General features: G+C 46.2%; 1 protein-coding gene across 2 annotated transcripts in view; it reads right to left on the bottom strand.

Moving 5' to 3' along the window:
- The window catches only part of AHCTF1 (AT-hook containing transcription factor 1), a 648,646-nt gene that overhangs the window by 385,199 nt on the left and 238,902 nt on the right, over positions 1-24,545 (bottom strand). For both annotated transcript variants that reach the window (XM_063917783.1, XM_063917782.1), the window contains exons 9-11: positions 14,587-14,719; positions 14,326-14,504; positions 12,702-12,763 (exon numbers count right to left, since the gene is read on the bottom strand). In XM_063917783.1, coding sequence (XP_063773853.1) covers positions 12,702-12,763; positions 14,326-14,504; positions 14,587-14,719 — 374 coding nt within the window. The remainder of the gene's footprint in view (positions 1-12,701; positions 12,764-14,325; positions 14,505-14,586; positions 14,720-24,545) is intronic.

The raw sequence follows: 24,545 nt of genomic DNA, 5'->3' as shown, positions 1-24,545 counted from the left end.
ACCAGCGGAGCTGTGAGAGGAAATGGCGCCGTGTGCTGAGGAGATAGGCCCCGCCCCTTTTCCGGCGGGCTCGTCTCCCGCTATTTAGTGAATCCAGGCAGGGGTTAAATATCTCCATATAGCCTCTGGGGGCTATATGTGAGGTATTTTTAGCCTTTATATAGGTTACATTTGCCTCCCAGGGCGCCCCCCCCAGCGCCCTGCACCCTCAGTGACTGCGTGTGAAGTGTGCTGAGAGGAAAATGGCGCACAGCTGCAGTGCTGTGCGCTACCTTTAGAAGACTGCAGGAGTCTTCAGCCGCCGATTCTGGACCTCTTCTGACATCAGCATCTGCAAGGGGGCCGGCGGCGCGGCTCCGGTGACCATCCAGGCTGTACCTGTGATCGTCCCTCTGGAGCTGATGTCCAGTAGCCAAGAAGCCAATCCATCCTGCACGCAGGTGAGTTCACTTCTTCTCCCCTCAGTCCCTCGTTGCAGTGATCCTGTTGCCAGCAGGACTCACTGTAAAATAAAAAACCTAAGCTAAACTTTTTCTAAGCAGCTCTTTAGGAGAGCCACCTAGATTGCACCCTTCTCGGCCGGGCACAAAAATCTAACTGGAGTCTGGAGGAGGGTCATAGGGGGAGGAGCCAGTGCACACCACCTGATCTGGAAAAGCTTTACTTTTTGTGCCCTGTCTCCTGCGGAGCCGCTATTCCCCATGGTCCTTTCAGGAACCCCAGCATCCACTAGGACGATAGAGAAAGAAAAGTTTGTGAGTTCTCATTCATATTCTCTGACAAATGGCCAAAAAACTCACAAATTCTGCTAGGGTATGTAAACTTAAGAGCACAACTGATAGATTGATTTCTATTATATATATATATATATATATATATATATATATATATATATACACACACACACATATATGCGCTATCTACTGCTGTATCTGTGTGTCTATTTCTGTGTATATTTGTATTTATTAATCTGGTTAGCATTACTGCCTCACAGAACTGAGGTCATGGGTTCAATTTCCAGCATGGCACTAACTGTGTGCAGTTTGTATATTCTCCCAGTACTTGTGTGGGTTTCCTCCGGGTACTCCAGTTTCCTCTCACAATGCAAAAATATACTGGTGGGTCATTCCATGGTAACAAATAATAAGAATTTACTTACCGATAATTCTATTTCTCGGAGTCCGTAGTGGATGCTGGGGTTCCTGAAAGGACCATGGGGAATAGCGGCTCCGCAGGAGACAGGGCACAAAAAGTAAAGCTTTAGGATCAGGTGGTGTGCACTGGCTCCTCCCCCCATGACCCTCCTCCAAGCCTCAGTTAAGATACTGTGCCCGGACGAGCGTACACAATAAGGAAGGATTTTGAATCCCGGGTAAGACTCATACCAGCCACACCAATCACACTGTACAACCTGTGATCTGAACCCAGTTAACAGTATGATAACAGCGGAGCCTCTGAAAAGATGGCTCACGACAATAATAACCCGATTTTTGTAACTATGTACAAGTATTGCAGATAATCCGCACTTGGGATGGGCGCCCAGCATCCACTACGGACTCCGAGAAATAGAATTATCGGTAAGTAAATTCTTATTTTCTCTATCGTCCTAGTGGATGCTGGGGTTCCTGAAAGGACCATGGGGATAATACCAAAGCTCCCAAACGGGCGGGAGAGTGCGGATGACTCTGCAGCACCGAATGAGAGAACTCCAGGTCCTCCTTAGCCAGGGTATCAAATTTGTAGGATTTTACCCACGTGTTTGCCCCTGACTAAATAGCCGCTCGGCAAAGTTGTAAAGCCGAGACCCCTCGGGCAGCCGCCCAAGATAAGCCCACCTTCCTTGTGGAATGGGCATTTACATATTTTGGCTGTGGCAGGCCTGCCACAGAATGTGCAAGCTGAATTGTATTACACATCCAACTAGCAATAGTCTGCTTAGAAGCAAGAGCACCCAGTTTGTTGGGTGCATACAGGATAACAGCAAGTCAGTTTTCCTGACTCCAGCCGTCCTGGAACCTATATTTACAGGGCCCTGACAACATCTAGCAACCTGGAGTCCTCCAAGTCCCTAGTAGGCGCAAGGCACCAAAATAAGCTGGTTCAGGTGAAACACTGACACCACCTTAGGGAGAGAACTGGGGACGAGTCCGCAGCTCTGCCCTGTCCAAATGGACAACCAGATATGGGCTTTTTTGAGAAAAAAAACCACCAATTTGACACTCGCCTGGTCCAGGCCAGGGCCAAGAGCATGGTCACTTTTCATGTGAGATGCTTCAAATCCACAGATTTGACTGGTTTTAAACCAATGTGATTTGAGGAATCCCAGAACTACGTTGAGATCCCACAGTGCCACTGGAGGCACAAAAGGGGGTTGTATATGCAATACTCCCTTGACAAACTTCTGGACTTCAGGAACTGAAGCCACTTCTTTCTGGAAGAAAATCGACAGGGCCGAAATTTGAACCTTAATGGGCCCCAATTTGAGGCCCATAGACACTCCTGTTTGCAGGAAATGCAGGAATCGACCGAGTTGAAATTTCTTCGTGGGGCCTTTCTGGCCTCACACCACGCAACATATTTTTTGCCACATGTGGTGATAATGTTGTGCGGTCACCTCCTTTCTGGCTTTGACCAGGGTAGGAATGACCTCTTCCGGAATGCCTTTTTCCCTTAGGATCCGGCGTTCCACCGCCATGCCGTCAAACGCAGCTGCGGTAAGTCTTGGAACAGACATGGTACTTGCTGAAAACAAGTCCCTTCTTAGCGGCAGAGGCCATAAGTCCTCTGTGAGCATCTCTTGAAGTTCCGGGTACCAAGTCCTTCTTGGCCAATCCGGAGCCATGAGTATAGTTCTTACTCCTCTACGTCTTATAAGTCTCAGTACCTTAGGTATGAGAAGCAGAGGATGGAACACATACACCGACTGGTACATCCATGGTGTTACCAGAACGTCCACAGCTATTGCCTGAGGGTCTCTTAACCAGGCGCAATACCTGTCCCGTTTTTTGTTCAGACGGGACGCCATCATGTCCACCTTTGGTATTTCCCAACGGTTTACAATCATGTGGAAAACTTCCCGATGAAGTTTCCACTCTGCCGGGTGGAGGTCGTGCCTGCTGAGGAAGTCTGCTTCCCAGTTTCCATTCCCGGAATGAAACACTGCTGACAGTGCTATCACATGATTTTCCGCCCAGCGAAAAGTCCTTGCAGTTTTTGCCATTGCCCTCCTGCTTCTTATGTCGCCCTGTCTATTTACGTGGGCGACTGCCGTGATGTTTTTCCCACTGGATCAATACCGGCTGCCCTTGAAGCAGAGGTCTTGCTAAGCTTAGAGTATTATAAATTTACCCTTAGCTCCAGTATATTTATGTGGAGAAAAGTCTCCAGACTTGATCACACTCCCTGGAAATTTTTTCCTTGTGTGACTGCTCCCCAGCCTCTCGGGCTGGCCTCCGTGGTCACCAGCATCCAATCCTGAATGCCGAATCTGCGGCCCTCTAGAAGATGAGCACTCTGTAACCACCACAGGAGAGACACCCTTGTCCTTGGATATAGGGTTATCCGCTGATGCATCTGAAGATGCGATCCGGACCATTTGTCCAGCAGATCCCACTGAAAAATTCTTGCGTGAAATCTGCCGAATGGAATTGCTTCGTAGGAAGTCACCATCTTTACCAGGACCCTTGTGCAATGATGCACTGATTTTAGGAGGTTCCTGACTAGCTCGGATAACTCCCTGGCTTTCTCTTCCGGGAGAAACACCTTTTTCTGGACTGTGTCCAGAATCATCCCTAGGCACAGCAGACTTGTCGTCGGGATCAGCTGCGATTTTGGAGTATTTAGAATCCACCCGTGCTGTTGTAGCAGTATCCGAGATAGTGCTACTCCGACCTCCAACTGTTCCCTGGACTTTGCCCTTATCAGGAGATCGTCCAAGTAAGGGATAATTAAGACGCCTTTTCTTCGAAGAAGAATCATCATTTCGGCCATTACCTTGGTAAAGACCCGGGGTGCCGTGGACAATCCAAACGGCAGCGTCTGAAACTGATAGTGACAGTTCTGTACCACGAACCTGAGGTACCCTTAGTGAGAAGGGCAAATTTTGGACATGGAGGTAAGCATCCCTGATGTCTCGGGACACTATATAGTCCCCTTCTTCCTGGTTCGTTATCACTGCTCTGAGTGACTCCATCTTGATTTGAACCTTTGTAAGTGTTCAAATTTTTTTCGATTTAGAATAGGTCTCACCTAGCCTTCTGGCTTCAGTACCACAATATAATGTGGAATAATACCCCTTTTCTTGTTGTAGGAGGGGTAATTTGATTATCACCTGCTGGGAATACAGCTTGTGAATTGTTTCCCATACTGCCTCCTTGTCGGAGGGAGACCTTGGTAAACCAGACTTCAGGAGCCTGCGAAGGGGAAACGTCTCGACATTCCAATCTGTACCCCTGGGATCCTACATGTAGGATCCAGGGGTCCTGTACGGTCCCAGCGTCATGCTGAGAGCTTGGCAGAAGCGGTGGAACGCTTCTGTTCCTGGGAATGGGCTGCCTGCTGCAGTCTTCTTCCCTTTCCTCTATCCCTGGGCAGATATGACTCTTATAGGGACGAAAGGACTGAGGCTGAAAAGACGGTGTCTTTTTCTGCAGAGATGTGACTTAGGGTAAAAACGGTGGATTTTCCAGCAGTTGCCGTGGCCACCAGGTCCGATGGACCGACCCCAAATAACTCCTCTTCCTTTATACGGCAATACACCTTTGTGCCGTTTGGAATCTGCATCACCTGACCACTGTCGTGTCCATAAACATCTTCTGGCAGATATGGACATCGCACTTACTCTTGATGCCAGAGTGCAAATATCCCTCTGTGCATCTCGCATATATAGAAAATGCATCCTTTAAATGCTCTATAGTCAATAAAATACTGTCCCTGTCAAGGGTATCAATATTTTTAGTCAGGGAATCCGACCAAGCCACCCCAGCTCTGCACATCCAGGCTGAGGCGATCGCTGGTCGCAGTATAACACCAGTATGTGTGTATATACTTTTTATGATATTTTCCAGCCTCCTGTCAGCTGGCTACTTGAGGACGGCCCTATCTATAGACGGTACCGCCACTTGTTTTGATAAGCGTGTGAGCGCCTTATCCACCCTAAGGGGTGTTTCCCAACGCGCCCTAACTTCTGGCGGGAAAGGGTATACCGCCCATAATTTTCTATCGGGGGGAACCCACGCATCATCACACACTTCATTTAATTTATCTGATTCAGGAAAAACTACGGTAGTTTTTTCACATCCCACATAATACCCTCTTTTGTGGTACTTGTAGTATCAGAAATATGTAACACCTCCTTCATTGCCCTTAACGTGTGGCCCTAATAAGGAATACGTTTGTTTATTCACCGTCGACACTGGATTCAGTGTCCGTGTCTGTGTCTGTGTCGACCGACTAAAGTAAACGGGCGTTTTAAAACCCCTGACGGTGTTTCTGAGACGTCTGGACCGGTACTAATTGTTTGTCGGCCGTCTCATGTCGTCAACCGACCTTGCAGCGTGTTGACATTATCACGTAATTCCCTAAATAAGCCATCCATTCCGGTGTCGACTCCCTAGAGAGTGACATCACCATTACAGGCAATTGCTCCGCCTCCTCACCAACATCGTCCTCATACATGTCGACACACACGTACCGACACACAGCACACACACAGGGAATGCTCTGATAGAGGACAGGACCCACTAGCCCTTTGGAGAGACAGAGGGAGAGTTTGCCAGCACACACCAAAAAACGCTATAATTATATAGGGACAACCTTATATAAGTGTTTTCCCTTATAGCATCTTTTATATATTTCTAACGCCAAATTAGTGCCCCCCCTCTCTGTTTTAACCCTGTTTCTGTAGTGCAGTGCAGGGGAGAGCCTGGGAGCCTTCCCTCCAGCCTTTCTGTGAGGGAAAATGGCGGTGTGCTGAGGAGATAGGCCCCGCCCCTTTTTCGGCGGGCTCGTCTCCCGCTCTTTAATGGATTCTGGCAGGGGTTAAATATCTCCATATAGCCCCCGGAGGCTATATGTGAGGTATTTTTAGCCAAAAAAGGTTTTCATTTGCCTCCCAGGGCGCCCCCCTCCCAGCGCCCTGCACCCTCAGTGACTGCCGTGTGAAGTGTGCTGAGAGGAAATGGCGCACAGCTGCAGTGCTGTGCGCTACCTTAAGAAGACTGAGGAGTCTTCTGCCGCCGATTCTGGACCTCTTCTCGTTTCAGCATCTGCAAGGGGGCCGGCGGCGAGGCTCCGGTGACCATCCAGGCTGTACCTGTGATCGTCCCTCTGGAGCTAATGTCCAGTAGCCAAAGAAGCCAATCCATCCTGCACGCAGGTGAGTTCACTTCTTCTCCCCTAAGTCCCTCGTTGCAGTGATCCTGTTGCCAGCAGGACTCACTGTAAAATAAAAAACCTAAGCTAAACTTTTCTAAGCAGCTCTTTAGGAGAGCCACCTAGATTGCACCCTTCTCGGCCGGGCACAAAAATCTAACTGAGGCTTGGAGGAGGGTCATGGGGGGAGGAGCCAGTGCACACCACCTGATCCTAAAGCTTTACTTTTTGTGCCCTGTCTCCTGCGGAGCCGCTATTCCCCATGGTCCTTTCAGGAACCCCAGCATCCACTAGGACGATAGAGAAATTACATTTTTAAATATATTTCATGTGAAATCTATTTTTTTGAGCGTGTGTTTTGAATATTTTGTGCAAAGTAAATGTTTGTGTGGTACATGAAGTGCTTTAATTTTGATGCAAAGCTGGTCATGAAAACTGGTAACAAACGTTACATAAAAAGACCATTTTCATGGAATTACCCTGGTAGGTTAATTGGCTTCTGACAAATTTAACTTTAGTGTAAATGGGGTAGGGAATATAGATTGCAAGCTTCACTGGAGCAGGGACCGATGTGAATGGCCAAATACTCTCTGTAAAGCGCTGCAGAATGTGCGTTTGTGCTGTATAAATAACTAGTAATAAATAATTTAGTATAGCGCATAAATTTTCAGTCTGCTATTAAAAAGCTACTTTATGAATTATACAAAAAAGTCTGTCCACAAAGGGATAAGATGGGTTTTAACAAGTAACAATCAGTGATGTGAGGCAGAGTCTTTCCTGTCATACTCCAGTATATTCAACAGTTTTGACTATAAAAATGACAAATACAAAGAAGATATTCTAAATATCGGATTTGTAGTATTCTAATAATTTTTATAGTTAAAACTCTGGAGTACACTGGTCTGAAATGTGCAGCAGTGCCTCCATGTCTTCCTCTTTGTATAATGCCCACATGAATCCTCAGGTATGTATGTTTGTATAATATGGCCATAATTTAAACTATTCAGAGTTGTCTAAATGTAAAAGGTGCAAAGCCATTAATTTTAGTAGGTAGACTATGAATGATTCCATGGAGCGTAAAAAAAGAAAACCGGCAAACCAAAATCTACAGCTGAGGTCAAATATGGCGCTGTGCAAGGTAAAACCCATTAGCTATTAACAAAGCCTAAAAATAAGATTTTACTCACCGGTAAATCTATTTCTCGTAGTCCGTAGTGGATGCTGGGGACTCCGTAAGCACCATGGGGAATAGACGGGCTCCGCAGGAGACTGGGCACTCTAAGAAAGATTTAGTACTACTGGGGTGCACTGGCTCCATCCTCTATGCCCCTCCTCCAGACCTCAGTTAAGGAAACTGTGCCCGGAAGAGCTGACATTACAAGGAAAGGATTTTGGAATACAGGGTAAGACTCATACCAGCCACACCAATCACACCGTATAACTTGTGATAAACTTACCCAGTTAACAGTATGAACAAACAACAGAGCATCAACCAATGGATGCCAACATAACATGACCCTTTATTAAGCAATAACTATATACACGTATTGCAGAAAGTCCGCACTTGGGACGGGCGCCCAGCATCCATTACAGACTACGAGAAATAGATTTACCGGTTAGTAAAATCTTATTTTCTCTAACGTCCTAGTGGATGCTGGGGATTCCGTAAGTACCATGGGGATTATACCAAAGCTCCCAAACGGGCGGGAGAGTGCGGATGACTCTGCAGCACCGAATGGGCAAACACGAGGTCCTCCTCAGCCAGGGTATCAAACTTGTAGTACTTTGCAAAAGTGTTTGAACCCGACCAAGTAGCTGCTCGGCAAAGCTGTAATGCAGAGACCCCTCGGGCAGCCGCCCAAGAAGAGCCCACTTTCCTTGTGGAATGGGCTTTCACTGATTTTGGATACGGCAATCCAGCCGCAGAATGAGCCTGCTGAATCGTGTTACAGATCCAGCGAGCAATAATTTGCTTTGAAGCAGGAGCACCCAGCTTGTTGGATGCATACAGGATAAACAATGAGTCAGTCTTCCTGACTCCAGCCGTTCTGGTTACATAAATCTTCAAAGCCCGGAATACGTCAAGCAACTTGGAATCCTCCAAGTCACAAGTAGCCGCAGGCACCACAATAGGTTGGTTCAAATGAAAAGATGACACCACCTTTGGCAGAAATTGCGGACGAGTCCGCAATTCTGCCCTGTCCATATGGAAAACCAGATAGGGGCTTTACATGACAAAGCCGCCAATTCTGAGACACGCCTAGCTGAAGCTAAGGCCAACAGCATGGCCACTTTCCACGTGAGATACTTTAGCTCCACAGACTTAAGTGGCTCAAACCAGTGGGATTTCAGGAAACCCAACACCACTCGCGAAGCAGGGTCTCCACTTGACTTAGGGCATTGTATATGGCCCTTAGTTCCAGGATATTGATGTGAAGGCAAGTCTCCTGCCTTGACCACAGCCCTTGGAAATTTCTTCCCTGTGTGACTGCCCCCCCACCCTCGGAGGCTTGCATCCGTGATCACCAGGACCCAGTCCTGAATGCCGAATCTGCTACCTTCGAGAAGGTGAGCACTCTGCAGTCACCACAGGAGAGACCAGCTTTGCTCTGGGGGATAGGGTGATTAACCGATGCATCCGAAGATGTGATCCGGACCACTTGTCCAGTAAGTCCCACTGGAAGGTATGGAACCTGCCGAAGGGAATGGCCTCGTATGATGCCACCCTCCTTCCCAGGACTCGAGTGCAGTGATGCACTGACACCTGTTTTAGTTTTAATAGATTCCTGACCAGTGTCATGAGCTCCTGAGCTCTCTCTATCGGGAGATAAACCTTTTACTGGTCTGTGTCTAGGATCATGCCTAGGAGAGGCAGATGAGCTGTAAGAACCAACTGCGACTTTGGAATATATAGAATCCAGCCGTGTTGCCGTTTCACTTCCAGAGAAAGTTTTACGCTGTTCAGCAACTGCTCTCTTGATCTCGCTTTTATGAGGAGATCGTCCAAGTACGTGATAATAGTGACACCTTGCTTCCGCAGGAGCACCATCATTTCCGCCATTACCTTGGTGAATATTCTCAAGGCCGTGGAGAGACCAACGGCAACGTCTGAAATTGGTAATGACCATCCCGTACCGCAATTCTGAGGTACGCCTGATGAGGTGGATAAATGGGGACATGAAGGAATGCATCCTTTATGTCCCGAGTCACCATAAAATCTCCCCCTTTCAGGCTTGCAATAACCGCTCTTAGCGATTCCATCTTGAACTTGAACCCTTTCAGGTATATGTTCAGGGATTTTAAATTCAATATGGGTCCGACCGAACCGTCTGGTTTTGGGACTACAACATGGTCGAATAATAACCCCCTCCTTGTTGAAGGAGGGGAACCTTGACCACCACCTGTTGAAGATACAATTTATGAATTGCCGTTAACACGGTTTCCCTCTCGTGGGGGGAAGCCGGCAGGGCCGTCGGTGAGGGGGCATCTTCTCAAAGTCCAGTTTGTATCCCTGAGACACAATATCTATTGCCCAGGGATCTAACAGGGAGTGAACCCACTTGTGGCTGAACTTACGAAGGTGTGCCCTCACCGGGCCTAGCTCCGCCTGTGGAGCCCCAGCGACATGCGGTGGATTTTTGTAGAGGCCGGGGAGGACTTTTGTTCCTGGGAACTAGCTGTGTTGTGCAACTTCTTTCACCTCTGGCAAGAAAGGACGCACCTCGGACTTTGTTTCTTTATTCGAAAGGCTGCATTTGATAATGTCGTGCTTTCCTAGGCTGTGCAGGCATTTAAGGCAAAATATCAGAATTACCAGCTATAGCTGTGGAGACCAGGTCCGAGAACCCTTCTCCACACAATCCTCAGCCTTCCACATGCCTCTTAAGTCGGCATCATATGTCCATAGCATATTCTACAGGACACGTCAAGCAGAAATCGACATAGCTTTGACTCTAGGACCCAGTATACTCATGTCTCTTTGGGCATGTTATATATATATATATATATATATATATATATATATATATATATATATATACACACACATACATACATACATACATACATACATACACACACATACTAGGGTCTCAATCTCTGCTGATAAGGTACCTGTCCACGCTGCCACAGCGCTATAAACCCATGCCGACACAATCGCCGGTCTGAGTAGTATACTAGAATGTGCACGCTATCTGCAGGATCCCTAGGAATAGCTAGTGCTACCTTCTGTGCAAACGGGACACCCTAGGGGAAGATTCCCATCACATCCTGGCCCTAGTGGGGAAAGGATACTGCTTGAGAATCTTTTATGGGAAGCTGCAGTCTCTTGTCTGGAGATTCCCGCTCTTTTTCCTCATGAGAGGAGGGAAATTTACCTAAGCTTTCTTCCCCTTAACATGTGTACCCTTGTGTCAGGGACAGATGAGTCATAAGTGATATGCAAATCATCTTTTATTACAATAATCATATATTGAATACCTTTCAGCTATCTTGGCTGTAACTTTGCATTATCGTAGTCGACACTGGAGGCAAACACTGTCGATATCAGTGTTTATTATTTTGGATAGTGAGCATTGTGAGACTCTGAAGGTCTGTGACATAGGGACAGACAAGGGTAGATTTCCTGTCTGTTCTCTAATCTTTTGTGCAATAAATTCACCTCAGCTCTTACACATATCCAAACAGGTGTCGGCGTTGTCGACGGAGACACCCTCTCACACACAAATTTGCTTTATCTCCTCCTTAGGGGAGCCTTTTACCTCAGACATGTCGACACACACGTACCGACACACCACACACACAGGGGATGCTCTATTTGAAGACAGTTCCCCCACAAGGCCCTTTGGAGAGACAGAGAGAGAGTAAGCCAGCACACACCCCAGCGCTATATGACCCAGGAATCACACAGTAACTTAGTGTTAACCCAGTAGCTGCTGTATATATTGTTTTTACGCCAAATTTATGTGCCCTCCCCCCCCCCCCCCCCCCCTCTCTTTTTCACCCTCTCTATCGTGCAGGGGAGAGCCTGGGGAGCTTCCTCTCAGCGGTTCTGTGGAGAGAAAATGGCGCTGGTGAGTGCTCAGCGGCGGGCTTCTCCCGCGATTTTGTGTAAAATTAATGGCGGGGGTTCATGCATATAACAGTGTCCAACTGTATATATGCTGCTTTTGCCAGGAGGTACTTAATTGCTGCCCAGGGCACCCCCCCTGCACCCTACAGTGACCGGAGTGTGTGGATTTAATGTGGGAGCAATGGTGCACAGCTGCAGTGCTATGCGCTACCTCATGTGAAGACAGGAGTCTTCTGCCGCCGATTTCGATGTCTGCTTGCTTCTGCCGGCTTCTGTCTTCTGGCTCTGCGAGGGGGATGGCGGCGCGGCGCCGGGAACGGACGACAAGGTCAGGTCCCGTGTTCGATCCCTCTGGAGCCAATGGTGTCCAGTAGCCTAAGAAGCGCAACCTAGCCGCAGTTAGTAGGTTTGCTTCTCTCCCCTCAGTCCCACGTAGCAGAGAGTCTGTTGCCAGCAGAAGCTCTCTGAAAATAAAAAAACATAACTAAAATACTTTATTAGCAAGCTCAGGAGAGCCCACTAAAAGCACCCAGCTCTGGCCGGGCACAGATTCTAACTGAGGTCTGGAGGAGGGGCATAGAGGAAGGAGCCAGTGCACACCAGTAGTACTAAATCTTTCTTAGAGTGCCCAGTCTCCTGCGGAGCCTGTCTATTCCCCATGGTGCTTACGGAGTTCCCAGCATCCACTAGGACGTTAGAGAAATTGTATTAAAAAATTAACCAAACCACAGGAACTGCATCCACAGTTCCAAACTCCCTCAGTTCACTCAGGATGTTCGGACACCAGCTTCCTCATCAGCAATATCAGTTTGATTACCATAAATGCAGTGCAAACTTATTTTGGAATTAAAAATCTCAAATCAGTTCAGTGTTTCAGTTTTTACAAAAAAGGAGAAATTGGAACTATAATTTTAGGTTCATCTTTGTTATTACTTTGCTGGTACACTGTAATGCAGTTTACCGTATACAGCGTCAAATTCTTCTATCAGCAGATTTTTGGAACTAATTATTTGTATCCTTTCCATTCCTTTAAGAGTATACTTGCCACATTTGGTGGTTAGACAGCTATAAATAGGGAAACTAATTATGGCCATGTTGTAGATTTATACATAAAACAGGTTACATTTTTGTCCATGGCAGATGAAGATTACAAGCAGCTACTGTATTTCTTATTTGTAATAGATAGGGACAAGTAAGGGTATTGTACTTCTAACTGCATCAGTTGCAGCATGATAAACGTGTTCTATGTAGAACTTACCTCTTTTTGAAAACCAGTGCAAGATATATGAATTACTCCAGAAGCCAGCAAACATACAGCATCTTGAAATTGAAAAAGATGGAAAGAAAACAAACTGTCACACAAACATTATGAAAGAGGAAGTACAGTAGTATTAATGTTTATGATGGAATAAATCCTAACACCCATGAATAGGATGTTAACATTAGCGTAATGAACTCTTCAGCATGTACCCAGGTTGTACTGTCTTGTGTCTGCATTCCTAAATAAACGTCAATGTTAAGACAGACAAAGAAAGCATTAAGACAGTCAAACCTTAAAAGTTTAAAAACTAGGATTTTAAATGATTATCTCTGAATCTGTAGAGGGCAGCTGTCGCTGAGGAGCACATGGTTGTTCAAGGAGTTTGCACTTATATATGTGCAGAGTCTGAATCTTATGTGTCTAACCAAGTCCCACATAGGAGAACTGAGAAAAGAAAAAAGAAAAGAACCACTGATACCAGAAGACTGACTTCTACCACAGGTGATTAGGTGATACAGCCCATTATTCTCTTACCCCTTTCAGATCGTAAAAATAACCCGGTATTGACCCAGCATATTGCTGGGTTGACACAGGTCAGTGTGTGATGTGAAAGGGTCCCATGAGAATTCCCGGGTCGCCTGACCTGGTAATTCAACCCGGGTAATAAGAAGGGTTATTCCCGGGTTTAATACTGGGTCAGTGGAAGTGTAAACAGACTCCCAGTTTGATGCGACCCGGGACCCGTTTACTACACAGGGAGAGGCGGCGTGGAGATGAGCTCATCTCCCAGCGCCGCCTCCACCACTTGCTCCGCCTCCCTGCCGCTTTGGCAACTGACCTGGCATATTGCCGGGTCAGAAAGCCAGCACAGAGACTGCAATGCCGGATCCCACCTGGGAAGGACCCATTTCCAATTCCCAGGTGGGATCCGGCATTGGAGATCTGAAAGGGGTACCTGTGAAGCCTCCACAAGGTGAAGAGAGCTGTGAGAAGTTTTGTCCATACAAGTGTTAGGAAAGCCGGCGCCAGCTATAGGAGGCACATTGCATGGACCACGTTTGCACAAGCTGTGGTAAGCGTATCCTCAATTGACCATATTGGAGCCAGTAAATTAAAGCAGGACTTAGTTATGATCCGGCTATTCAGTGAGCAGCTATCATATTGCCTAACTGACTACATCGAAAAATCCTTTATCCTAAAGCGGAGTCTGTGTAATAGACTGATTTTTAGCACAATATAACGGGATGCCTTTTTCCAACTAGTAAGGCATAATGAACACTAATTGAGGACTGCAATTTCACTGTGTGGAACTATAAAATCTAGAAAGTTTATCACAGTATTACTGTTACTTAGTAACAAAGAAACCAGTTACACGGATATTCATCTGTTTTTCCTTATTATCTAGTTGATACAAATTAACTGACTTTCAGTGTAAGGTCTGCAGATTTTACATTGGCTCTATAAGTGTATTTTATTGTGTATGTTTTTATTATTGTGACTAGAAAATGTATATTGGTTTTAAATAAACAGGTACATTTATTGCTTGCTTGGACAGAGCTTCTTTTTTGGAATTTAGAAACACATACATGCAAATATAACTGAAGATAAACTGGATAAATACCAAAATTGTAGGTGCTTGGGTAGTAGAATTGCTCTGGAGGTGGATAAGAAGGTGGAACTCCTCTGCTAAGACTACGTTCGTGCACAAGGATGTCAAATATACTGTCCTCAGTCACATTCACCAAAGCGTCAAGCGACCAGAATGCAAAATAAGAGCAATTTCGAAGAAACTGACCAGGCCTGGAATAAGTAATGAGTTAATGAGTGGGATAGGGAGAGCTAAACACACACACTCTCTAAGACAGACCTCTTGTATATTTACCTTAAAGAATCTGGCATCTGGGCTTGATACCAACGGTTTATATCAAACACTCCCATATAAATGGAAGGTTTAGCTTCTCCATAAGTATTGACTTGCCAGCAAAATACAGACACACTGGTATCAGGAGATGTGACTAAAAAAAAATAAAAAAATATTCTATTAAAAAAAAAAGCATGTACAGGTTGAGTATCCCTTATCCAAAATGCTTGGGACCAGAGGTATTTTGGATATGGGATTTTTCCGTATTTTGGAATAATTGCATACCATAATGAGATATCATGGTGATGGGACCTAAATCTAAGCACAGAATGCATTTATGTTACATATACACCTTATACACACAGCCGGAAGGTAATTTTAGCCAATATTTTTACTAACTTTGTGCATTAAACAAAGTGTGTCTACATTCACACAATTCATTTATGTTTCATATACACCTTATATACACAGCCTGAAGGTCATTTAATACAATAATTCTAATATCTTTGTGTATTAAACAAAGTTTGTGTACATTGAACCATCAGAAAACAAAGGTTTCACTATCTCACTCTCACTCAAAAAAGTCCGTATTTCGGAATATTCCGTATTTCGGAATATTTGGATATGGGATACTCAACCTGTAATTGGAAAAATATTCATAAACAAGTTAGTTAGTTTCATATCCAGTTTGATAGTCACTTTATATCAGTGTCAAGGAAAATAGACTGCTAATGTATTCATTTCATTCCAGCTTCATGAGTTCCTTCATTTTCTTTTACACAGCTGGACGCTGCCCATTAAACACAGTGCCGCAATCATTAAGATCACCTTTCATAAAGCAGCAATAACCCAGTGTCCTCAATGGTATCGGAGAAAGGGATTTGACTGGAAAGTATAAAAATAGGAATTTAATGCCTACCGGTAATTCCTTTTCTCATAGTACGTAGTGGATACTGGGGTAACTTTAGTACCATAGGGTAATAGAGCCTGGGCACTTTAAGAAATCAATAGTGTGCTGACTCCTCCCCTCTATGCCCCTCCTAGCAGACTCAGTGTAGGAAAACTGTGCCCGAAGAGACGGACTTACCATGAGAGAAGGAACAACATGAAAGCGGTAAGGCAACGAACCAACATACAGCTGTAAAAAGGATAGCAGAGCACACCAGAACAGAGGGGAGCAACGCTAACCATACAAGGATAACAACGTAAACCAATATGGAACTGGGATTGCAACAGCAAACACAACCAAGAACACTTACAACCAAGTAAGCAGGACAACGAAGCACTGAGGCGGGTGCCCAGTATCCACTAAGGACTACGAGAAAAGGAATTAACGGTAGGTATTAAATTCCTATTTTCTCCAAAGTCCTAGAGGATACTGAGGTAACTTTAGTACCATGGGGAAGTCCCAAAGCTCCCAGAACGGGTGGGAGAGTGCAGAGACCCCTGCAAAACCGCCTGACCGAACTGCAGGTCATCGCTGGCCATGGTGTCAAACCTATAGAACTTAACGAACGTGTTTGAACTAGACCAAGTGGCTGCACGGTACAACTGAAAAGCCGAAACGTCCCTGGCAGCCGCCCAGGAAGAACCCACCGACCGTGTGAAGTGGGCCTGGACAGAACTCAGCAGCGGCAACGCTGCCGAGGAATAGCTTTGTTGGATAGTCAATCTGAGCCAACGAGCAATGGACTGCTTAGAAGCAGGACATCGAATTTTGGTAGCGTCATAAAGGACAAACAGCGAGTTAGACTTCCTGTGACAAGCTGTCCTTTTGACATAAATCCTCCAAGTCCTCACCATGTCCAAGGACTTTGGAGTAACCGACGGATCTGATACTACAGGAACCACTACCAGTTGATTAATATGAAAGGCCGAAACCACCTTCAGCAAAAACTGCGGACTAGTCATGAGCTCCGCCCTACCCTCATGAAATAACAAATACGGGCTCTTAAAAGATTAGGCCCCCAAATCTGACACACATCTAGTAGAGGCTTGAGCCGGCAGCATGACAGTGTTCCAGGTAAGATATTTCAAGTCCACCTTGTACAAGGGTTCAAATAAGTCTAACTGGAGAAAGGTCAAGATCCCACGGAGCCGTGGGAGAGACAAAGGGTGGTTGAATGCGAAGAACACACTTCAGGAAAGTCTGTACTTCCGGCAGGACCGCCAGTTGTTTCTGGAAGAAGATGGATAGAGCTGAAATCTGAACTTTGATGACGCCTAACCACAGGCCCACATCCACCCCTGCTTGCAGGAAGAGCAGGCCAAGCTGAAACTCCACAGGAGGATACTTTTTACCCTCACACCAAGAAACATATTTCTTCCAGATGAAGTGGTAATACTTAGATGTAACCACCATACAGGCCTGGGACCATAGTGGAAATAACGCAAGACCTTTTCTAGCTAAAAGCGCCCCCTCAACTTCCAAGCTGTCAAACTAAGCCGCAGTAAGTCTGGATAGACGAACGGCCCTTGTTGTAGAAGGTTCTTGCAAAGCGACAGTGGCCAGGAATAATCCAGAGACAGGGTCAGGAGGTCTGTGTACCAGGCCCGTCCAATCCGGGACAATAGGAATTGCTTGAACGCTTTCCCTTTTCAGTCTTTTTAGAACTCTTGGCATGAGAGGGATTGGAGGAAACAGGTATACGAACTGGCGCCATCAGGGCATCCACTGCTGCAGTCTACAGTTCTCTCGTTCTGGAACAGTTACTGTGAATCTTCTTGTTGAGACGAGAAACCATGAGGTCTATCTGCAGACAGCCTCACCGGTGAACCAGTTGTTGAAACACCTGAGGGTGAAGGCCCCATTCCCTTGGATGGAGGTCAGGCCTGCTGATCAAGTCCGCTTCCCAGTTGTCCACTCCTGGAATGAATATGGCAGAGATGACCCTTGCATTGGTTTCCGCCCAAAGGATAATCCGCAACACTTCTCGCATGGCGGCCCTGCTTTTTGTTCCTCCTTGTCAGTTTATGTACGCCACAGCCGTGGCGTTGTCCGACTGCACCTGGATGGCTTGATCTCAGAGAAGATAGGAGGCTGCAGAAGAGCACTGTAAATCGCCCTGAGTTCCAGAACATTTATCGGGAGTGCAGATTCCTGGCTCGACTACTTTCCCTGGAACTGAGCCCCCTGTGTCAAAGCTCCACATTCTCGGAAACTGGCATCCGTAATTCGTAAAACCCAAGAGTGGGGAGCAAAACTCCAACCCTCCACGAGGTGAGAGACTTGTAGCCACCATAGCAGGGAGAACCGTGCTTTTGGTGACAGAGTAACACTCAGATGCATTTGCAGGTGAGACCCCGACCACTTGATCAGTAGATCCAGTTGGAACAGACGTGCATGGAATCTGCCGTACTGGACTGCCTCGTAGGAGGCTACCATCTTGCCCAGTAGGCGGATGCAGAGATGAATTGAGACCTTGCGGGGTCTGAGTACAGATCGGACCATGGCCTGGAGAGCCAGGGCTTTGTACAGTGGAAGGTAGACCCTCCGAGACACTGTGTCCAGCATCATACCCAGAAACTGAATTCTCTGGGACGGTTCCATGTGCGATTTCTGAAAATTCAGGATCCAGCAAAGTTCTGTAAGAAGGCACGTAGCCAAGTCGATGCTGAGCAACAGACGCTCTCTGGACACCGCCTTTATAAGGAGATCGTCCAAGTAGGGGACTATGTTGACTCCCATACTGTGTAATTGCAGCATCATCTCTGCCATGACCTTCGTGAACACCGTCGGAGCTGTTGAGAGACCAAAGGGAAAGGCCTGGAATTTTAAGTGGTGGTCCATTATGGCAAACCGATGGTAAGCCTGATGAGGTCATATCAGGATATGCAGGTAAGTGTCCTTGATATCCAGAGCCACCGAATTCCCCCTCCTCCAGACCAGAGATCACCACTTTCAGGGACTCCAGCTTGAACTTGAACACCCATAGATACGGGTTCAAAGATTTTAGGTTCAAAATGGGCCGCACTGAACCATCCGGTTTCGGTACAATGAACAAACTGGAGTAGAAACCCCTGCGATGCAACGGAGGCGGCACTGGGACCACAACCCCCGTTTGTGCCAGTTTTCGAATGACGACCTGCAAGGTAACCCCATGCTAAGGGTAAAGCTGGTAATCTTGACTTGGAGAATCTGTGAGGAGGTGGTGCTTGAAATTCTAATAGGTAACCCTGTGATATGAGTGCCCCTTCCCCCAGGATCTCGACAGGACTGTGCCCACACATGGGCGAAGTGATGAAGGCGAGCACCTACGTGAAAGTCGCCTTGCTGCTGAGGCAAACCGTCATGCGGAGGGCTTAGTGGAGGACGATCCAGAAGCCTGATCCTGGGTTCAAACACCAAGTGGTCTACGGGATGTACCGCGATTTCCTCTAGCAGCATTTGAGGCACCTCTGGATCTGCCTCTGAATCTGGCTGCACAAAAGGACTGCAGAAAGTGTAGAGACGTCTAGCAGGAGGCACAGCGGATGGCAGATATGCAGACTTACCCGCTGTTGCCTGTGAGATCCACTTATTCAGTTCATTGCCAAACAAGGACTCTCCTGTAAAGGGAAGATTTTCCACCCCTTTCTTTGAGTCAGCATCCGCTGACCAATGTCGCAGCCATAGAGCCCTGCGGGCCGAAACAGCCATAGCTGTAGTATGGCAATAGATGAGATATAGGGGGTAATTCCAAGTTGATCGCAGCAGGAAATTTTTTAGCAGTTGGGCAAAACCATGTGCACTGCAGGGGGGGCAGATATAACATTTGCAGAGAGAGTTAGATTTGGGTGGGTTATTTTGTTTCTGTGCAGGGTAAATACTGGCTGCTTTATTTTTACACTGCAATTTAGATTGCAGATTGAACACACCACACCCAAATCTAACTCTCTCTGCACATGTTATATCTGCCCCCCCTGCAGTGCACATGGTTTTGCCCAACTGCTAAAAAATTTCTTGCTCCAATCAACTTGGAATTACCCCCATAATTCCTTAACAGCCTCACACACAAAATTTGCAGAATCTTGTATATGATGCAGAAGCGTCATAACCTCATCATGAGGCAGAGTGTCAAATCCCATTATAATATTCTCAGACATATTTACCATGACTCTGGAAATCCAGCCGCAAGATATAGTGGGCCTTTGTGCCACTCCTACTGCAGTATAAATCAACTTGAGTGTAGTCTCAATTTTTTGGTCAGCTGGGTCTTTGAGAGAGATAGTCCCAGGTACAGGCAGTACAATTTTACATGACAACCTGGGAGACAGAGGGGTCTACAGACGGGGGATGTCCCCACACTTTCCTTTCCTCGAGAGGGAAAGGAATTCAACAAATGTTTAGGGGTTTGACATTTTTTATCAGGATTAACCCACGCTCCTCTAGCAAGGGTATCCAATTCCTTAGAGACAGGAAACGTGGCAGAGGATTTGGGTTTTACATTAAAATATAATTCCTCCTCTGGCTCCACTTTCTTGTCTGATATCTTGAGGACATACCTAATAGCATAAATGAGAGCCTCAGACCCTGGAGACAGAATTATCATTGTCCCCTTCCAGCTCCCCTTCATCCTGCTGTATTAGTTCAGAGTCAGACTGGAGCACCCGTGGAAGCATGCGTTTATGAGAGACCAACAGAGGGGGTGAGGAGCCTGTCTGTGGTCCTGAGCCTTAAGCAAAAACATCTACAGACTGCCTAAGAGTTTGTCTTTCCTGTCTGGCAGTAGCTAACTCTGTATTATTACAAATCATGTTTTAGAATGAATATAGCCACTCAGGTTCCTGCATGATACTACCTTGAGAAGGCAGAGAGCACTGGGCACACAGAGGGGAGACCCCCGGAGAAGGAGTAAACTTAGTGTTACATAAGGGACACATAGCCTTTTTTCCCCAGACATTTTGCAGAACTTTCACAGAGTTAGACGAAAACACACAGAAAGTGAAACAGCACACTAGCCCCAGACAGTCAGCATGGAGTGTTTCATAGAGGAATGGAACCAGCACACAATACCTCAGACAGAAGAGCAGTGCCCCGCTGGGTATTTACATATACAGATGGAGCCTCCGTTATTCAGGCTCTTTATGTGACTAGGCATACCTTGTCACTGTGAGCGTCTCCGTGTGGATGAGCACGCGCACCCGGGGGGAAACACGCCCCACTCGCTTGAATGGAGTAAGACTCCGTCTGCACGCCCGGACAGAGACGCTCTGAATGGGAGAGTCTCTGTGCACTCCCGGTGTGACTAGGAGGACAGATCGCCTAGTCACGCCGGGAGAGCACGCCTGCACCTCGGTCAAGTGAGATTACCGAGGCACCATCTGTATATCGTTTGTGTGTGTTAACAGCAGCTTTTATAGTGCTCTATATGCGCTCCCCCTCACTATATTAGCCCCTGGCACCAGTTACAGTGGTGATTCAGTGGGTCTTTGTGGAGGAGCAGCGTTCAGCCAGGCAGTCAGCAGCAGCTGTAACGGCACCTTTCAGCCTCTGGTCCTGCTCTCCGGGAAGCCCACCCCTTCAATGGAACACTGTCCCTCCCTTTGATTATACTGGCCAAGAGTGTGTTTCCAAGTGTAAGGGAGAGTAAAAGCCCCCTTAATATCAGCACCAGTGTAAGGTCCGCAGCGGGAACGGCAGCTTGCAGCCCAGTGATCACTGCACCCATATGCCGCCATTTTCACCGGGGACCCGCTAACCGGGGACCCCCGATGCAACACTCACCACACCGTGTCATTTTCAGCATCTGTTAGGGGTGGTGGGAACACACCCTGGGGGTATGTGAAACATCACCTTAGGAGCTTAATGTCCTGTCAGCGGGGATACGAACCATTAACTGTTTAGGAAGTTGGTTCAGTCCCCCCGCCTAAGTCCCACAACTAAATAAAAGTCTGAAGAAAACTCTCTGGAGGTCCAGAGGAATGCACCCGGCTCCTTGGGCACATTTTTCTAAACAGAGTCTACTAGGAGGGGAATAGAGGGGAGGAGACAGCGCACACTACTGATTTCTTAAAGTGACCAGGCTCCATATCCCATGGTACTAAAGTTACCCCAGTATCCACTAGGATGTTAGAGAGATTCTGTTTTCTCCTTCATCCATGGAGGATGTCTCAAAGCAATCCACACAGGAGGCAAGTGCTTTAGATGCATGAAACATCTTGTGCCCAAAACTAGCTTCCCAAAAAGCAAAATGTGTCAAGTCTGCAGCCCTGTCAGAATATCCTATGAGCTGGTTGTGCTGCCGCAGCTTTACTGGTGGCTAATCCGCTGCTAGTCAGCGGATGTGCCCTACTCACCCATGCCCCGCCGTCTGGTGGAGAAGCTCTCCGATACGGTTCATTCTATGTCAAATCAACACATTGATTTTACCTGACCAGCTAAGATTTTGTTCAAATTTGGTAAATGGAGAGTAGATATGTAGTCTAAGAAAACACAAAATATTATGTAAATATCTCAAGCCGTTTCCATAATATGTCCACATACATCTTTGCTATATCCCGCCATGTATGGCACAGTTTTGCATGCCATAGACTCAGAGATTTAGCCATGCCTTATGATTTTTCTTAATTTGCATCTTTAATATGTTACTTTATACATGTTCTATCATGGCAAATAATAATTTTAAAATCTGTCCACTTCTTACTCGTGAAAAACAGATTAGCCAAGTTTTGCATGTTGTGACATATTTAGCAAAACAGCAAAGATGTAAGTGGACACATCTGTATGTAAAGTTTTCAAGAATCTGTCAAAAACGGACAAAGAACAAATTTTCAGCTTGCCATAGCAGCTCTCCTAATTAAGCTAGAGAGGTGGAAGTGGTGTCATTATACGCTGTTTTGTATGCTCTTTTCTGTGATCTACAACACAATAGGCTTTGTGAGGAACAACTTTTTCCAAATTCAAACTGAAATTCGTGATCATGATTTTCTCAATGTATCAACCAAAAAAAAGTAAAAAAATAAATAAAAAATAAAAAAAAAATCAGGAAATAGTCTATACTAATGCTAAATGTGTTTGCCAAAATATAAAAGTGGGAGGATAATGGGTTCATAGTTAAAAATAGTTTAAGTAAGGTAGTTCATTCAAAAGTAGTAATAGATTTAAAGGCTTCATTAGTTTAATTATCTAAATCAAATTGAATAGAAAAGGAGATTTATGGTTAAATCTTTCTGCAAAGTACATTGGGTTCCAGAGGGCGCCCACCCTAACATCTGCCTTCTCTTTTGCCTGCTCCTAAGCTTTAGGCTGTCCCAGGATGCATTGTGGGACCTCCTCTATAACACCACCTCCAGGCACTGTGAGATCAGTTTTGTTAACCATTCCAATGTAGGAGCAGGCAAAAGAGAAGGCAGATTTTAGTCACGGAGAACCACATTCTCACGATAGGAGAATGGACCAGCGGCTAATGCCATACAAACCCATAGAAGCTAGGTGTGTCAGGGTGGGCGCCCTGTAGAACCTAGTGTACTTCGCAGAAAGATTTAACAATGGCAAGTCTACATTAAATCTCCTTTTCTGCAGCAGGGTACATTTGTTTCCACAGGGAAACATCAGGTGATGTCCTAAAGCAGTTCCTCAAGGGAGGGGACGTGCCTTAGCGGGTATGAGAACCCAGCGTTCAAAAGGAAGCATCCTGGGAGGCATAGAACCTAATGAATGTGTTCACTGAGAACCTCGTAGCCGCCTTGCACAATTACTCAGCGGCCACTCGAGAAGGTCCAACAGACCAAGTTGAATAGGCAATAATAGCAGCAAAAACTGGCTTTAAGCTTGTGCATTCACCATTCTAATCCATCTGGCCAGGGATTGCTTATTCGCAGGCCAGTCACATTTGTGAAAACAAAACCATACAAAAAGGGAATCTGACCTCCAGATAGAGGCATTCCTCCACGTATATACAGAGAGCCCGTATCACATTCAAAGACTGCTTTTTGGAGGACAAGAAGAGATGAAGGTCTGAACCACAATCTCTTGGTGTAAGTGAAAAAGATGACAAAACCTTAGGTAAATAACCATGGCAGTACGGATGGTGTAATGGTTAGCATTACTGCTTCACAGCACTGAGGTCATGGGTTCGATTCCCACCATGGCCCTAACTGTGCGGAGTTTGTATATTCTCCCCGTACTTGCGTGGGTTTCCTCCGGGTACTCCGGTTTCCTCCCACAATCCCAAAAATATACTGGCAGGTTAATTGGCTCCCAACAAAATTAACCCTAGATTTAATGTGTCTGTGTGTACATGTGGTTGGGAATATAGATTGTAAGCTCCACTGGAGCAGGGACTGATGTGAATGGGCAAATATTCTCTGTAAAGCGCTGTGGAATATGTGTGCGCTATATAAATAACTGGTAATAATAATAATAATAATAATAATAATAATAATAATAATGGCGAGTTCCAAGAACTGCCTGTTCACAGTGAAATATCAGGAACGGTGGACGACAGGACAAAAGCACCTAGTTCTGACACCCTCCTAGCAGAGGCAATAGGAACATGATTTGAGGGTGAGTATAGGGCCGGAAAGACCCATTGGGTTTTGGTACTAGAAATAGGGTCAAGTAGTAGCCTCTGCTTCTCTGGGATAGAGGTACCGGCAATATCCAGGAGGGAACTCACAACCATTTGTAGAGCTTGCGCCTATAATGGATCCGAAGGGAAAACTTGTGCAGAACTGGCGAGGGGGATGACTCTTGAAAGAGACCGTGTATCCGTGAGACAACTTCTCGCACCCATGCGTCTGAAGTGGTCTTTAACCAGACTTGGGTGAATTGCAGAAGTCTGCCTCCCACCCTGGGGTCCCCCAGGGGAAGGCTTGTCCCTTCATGCAGCAGGCTGACGGGATGCCCAGGATTGTTTTGCCTTGGGCTTTGTGGTTTTGGAAGCACAAGATTGTCACAGGTATGCCTGACCTTTTGCTTTCCCTTGAGGCAGAAAGTAGCGAAAAAAATTGGTACGTTTTCCCTTCTGTGCAGAACTAGTGGTGTTAGGGAGAGAGGC

This window comes from Pseudophryne corroboree, chromosome 4 (genome assembly GCF_028390025.1).
Source record: "Pseudophryne corroboree isolate aPseCor3 chromosome 4, aPseCor3.hap2, whole genome shotgun sequence".
NCBI lineage: Eukaryota > Metazoa > Chordata > Amphibia > Anura > Myobatrachidae > Pseudophryne > Pseudophryne corroboree.
Note: the sequence above shows the minus strand (reverse complement) of the source record. Positions and strands in the feature narration are given on the sequence as shown.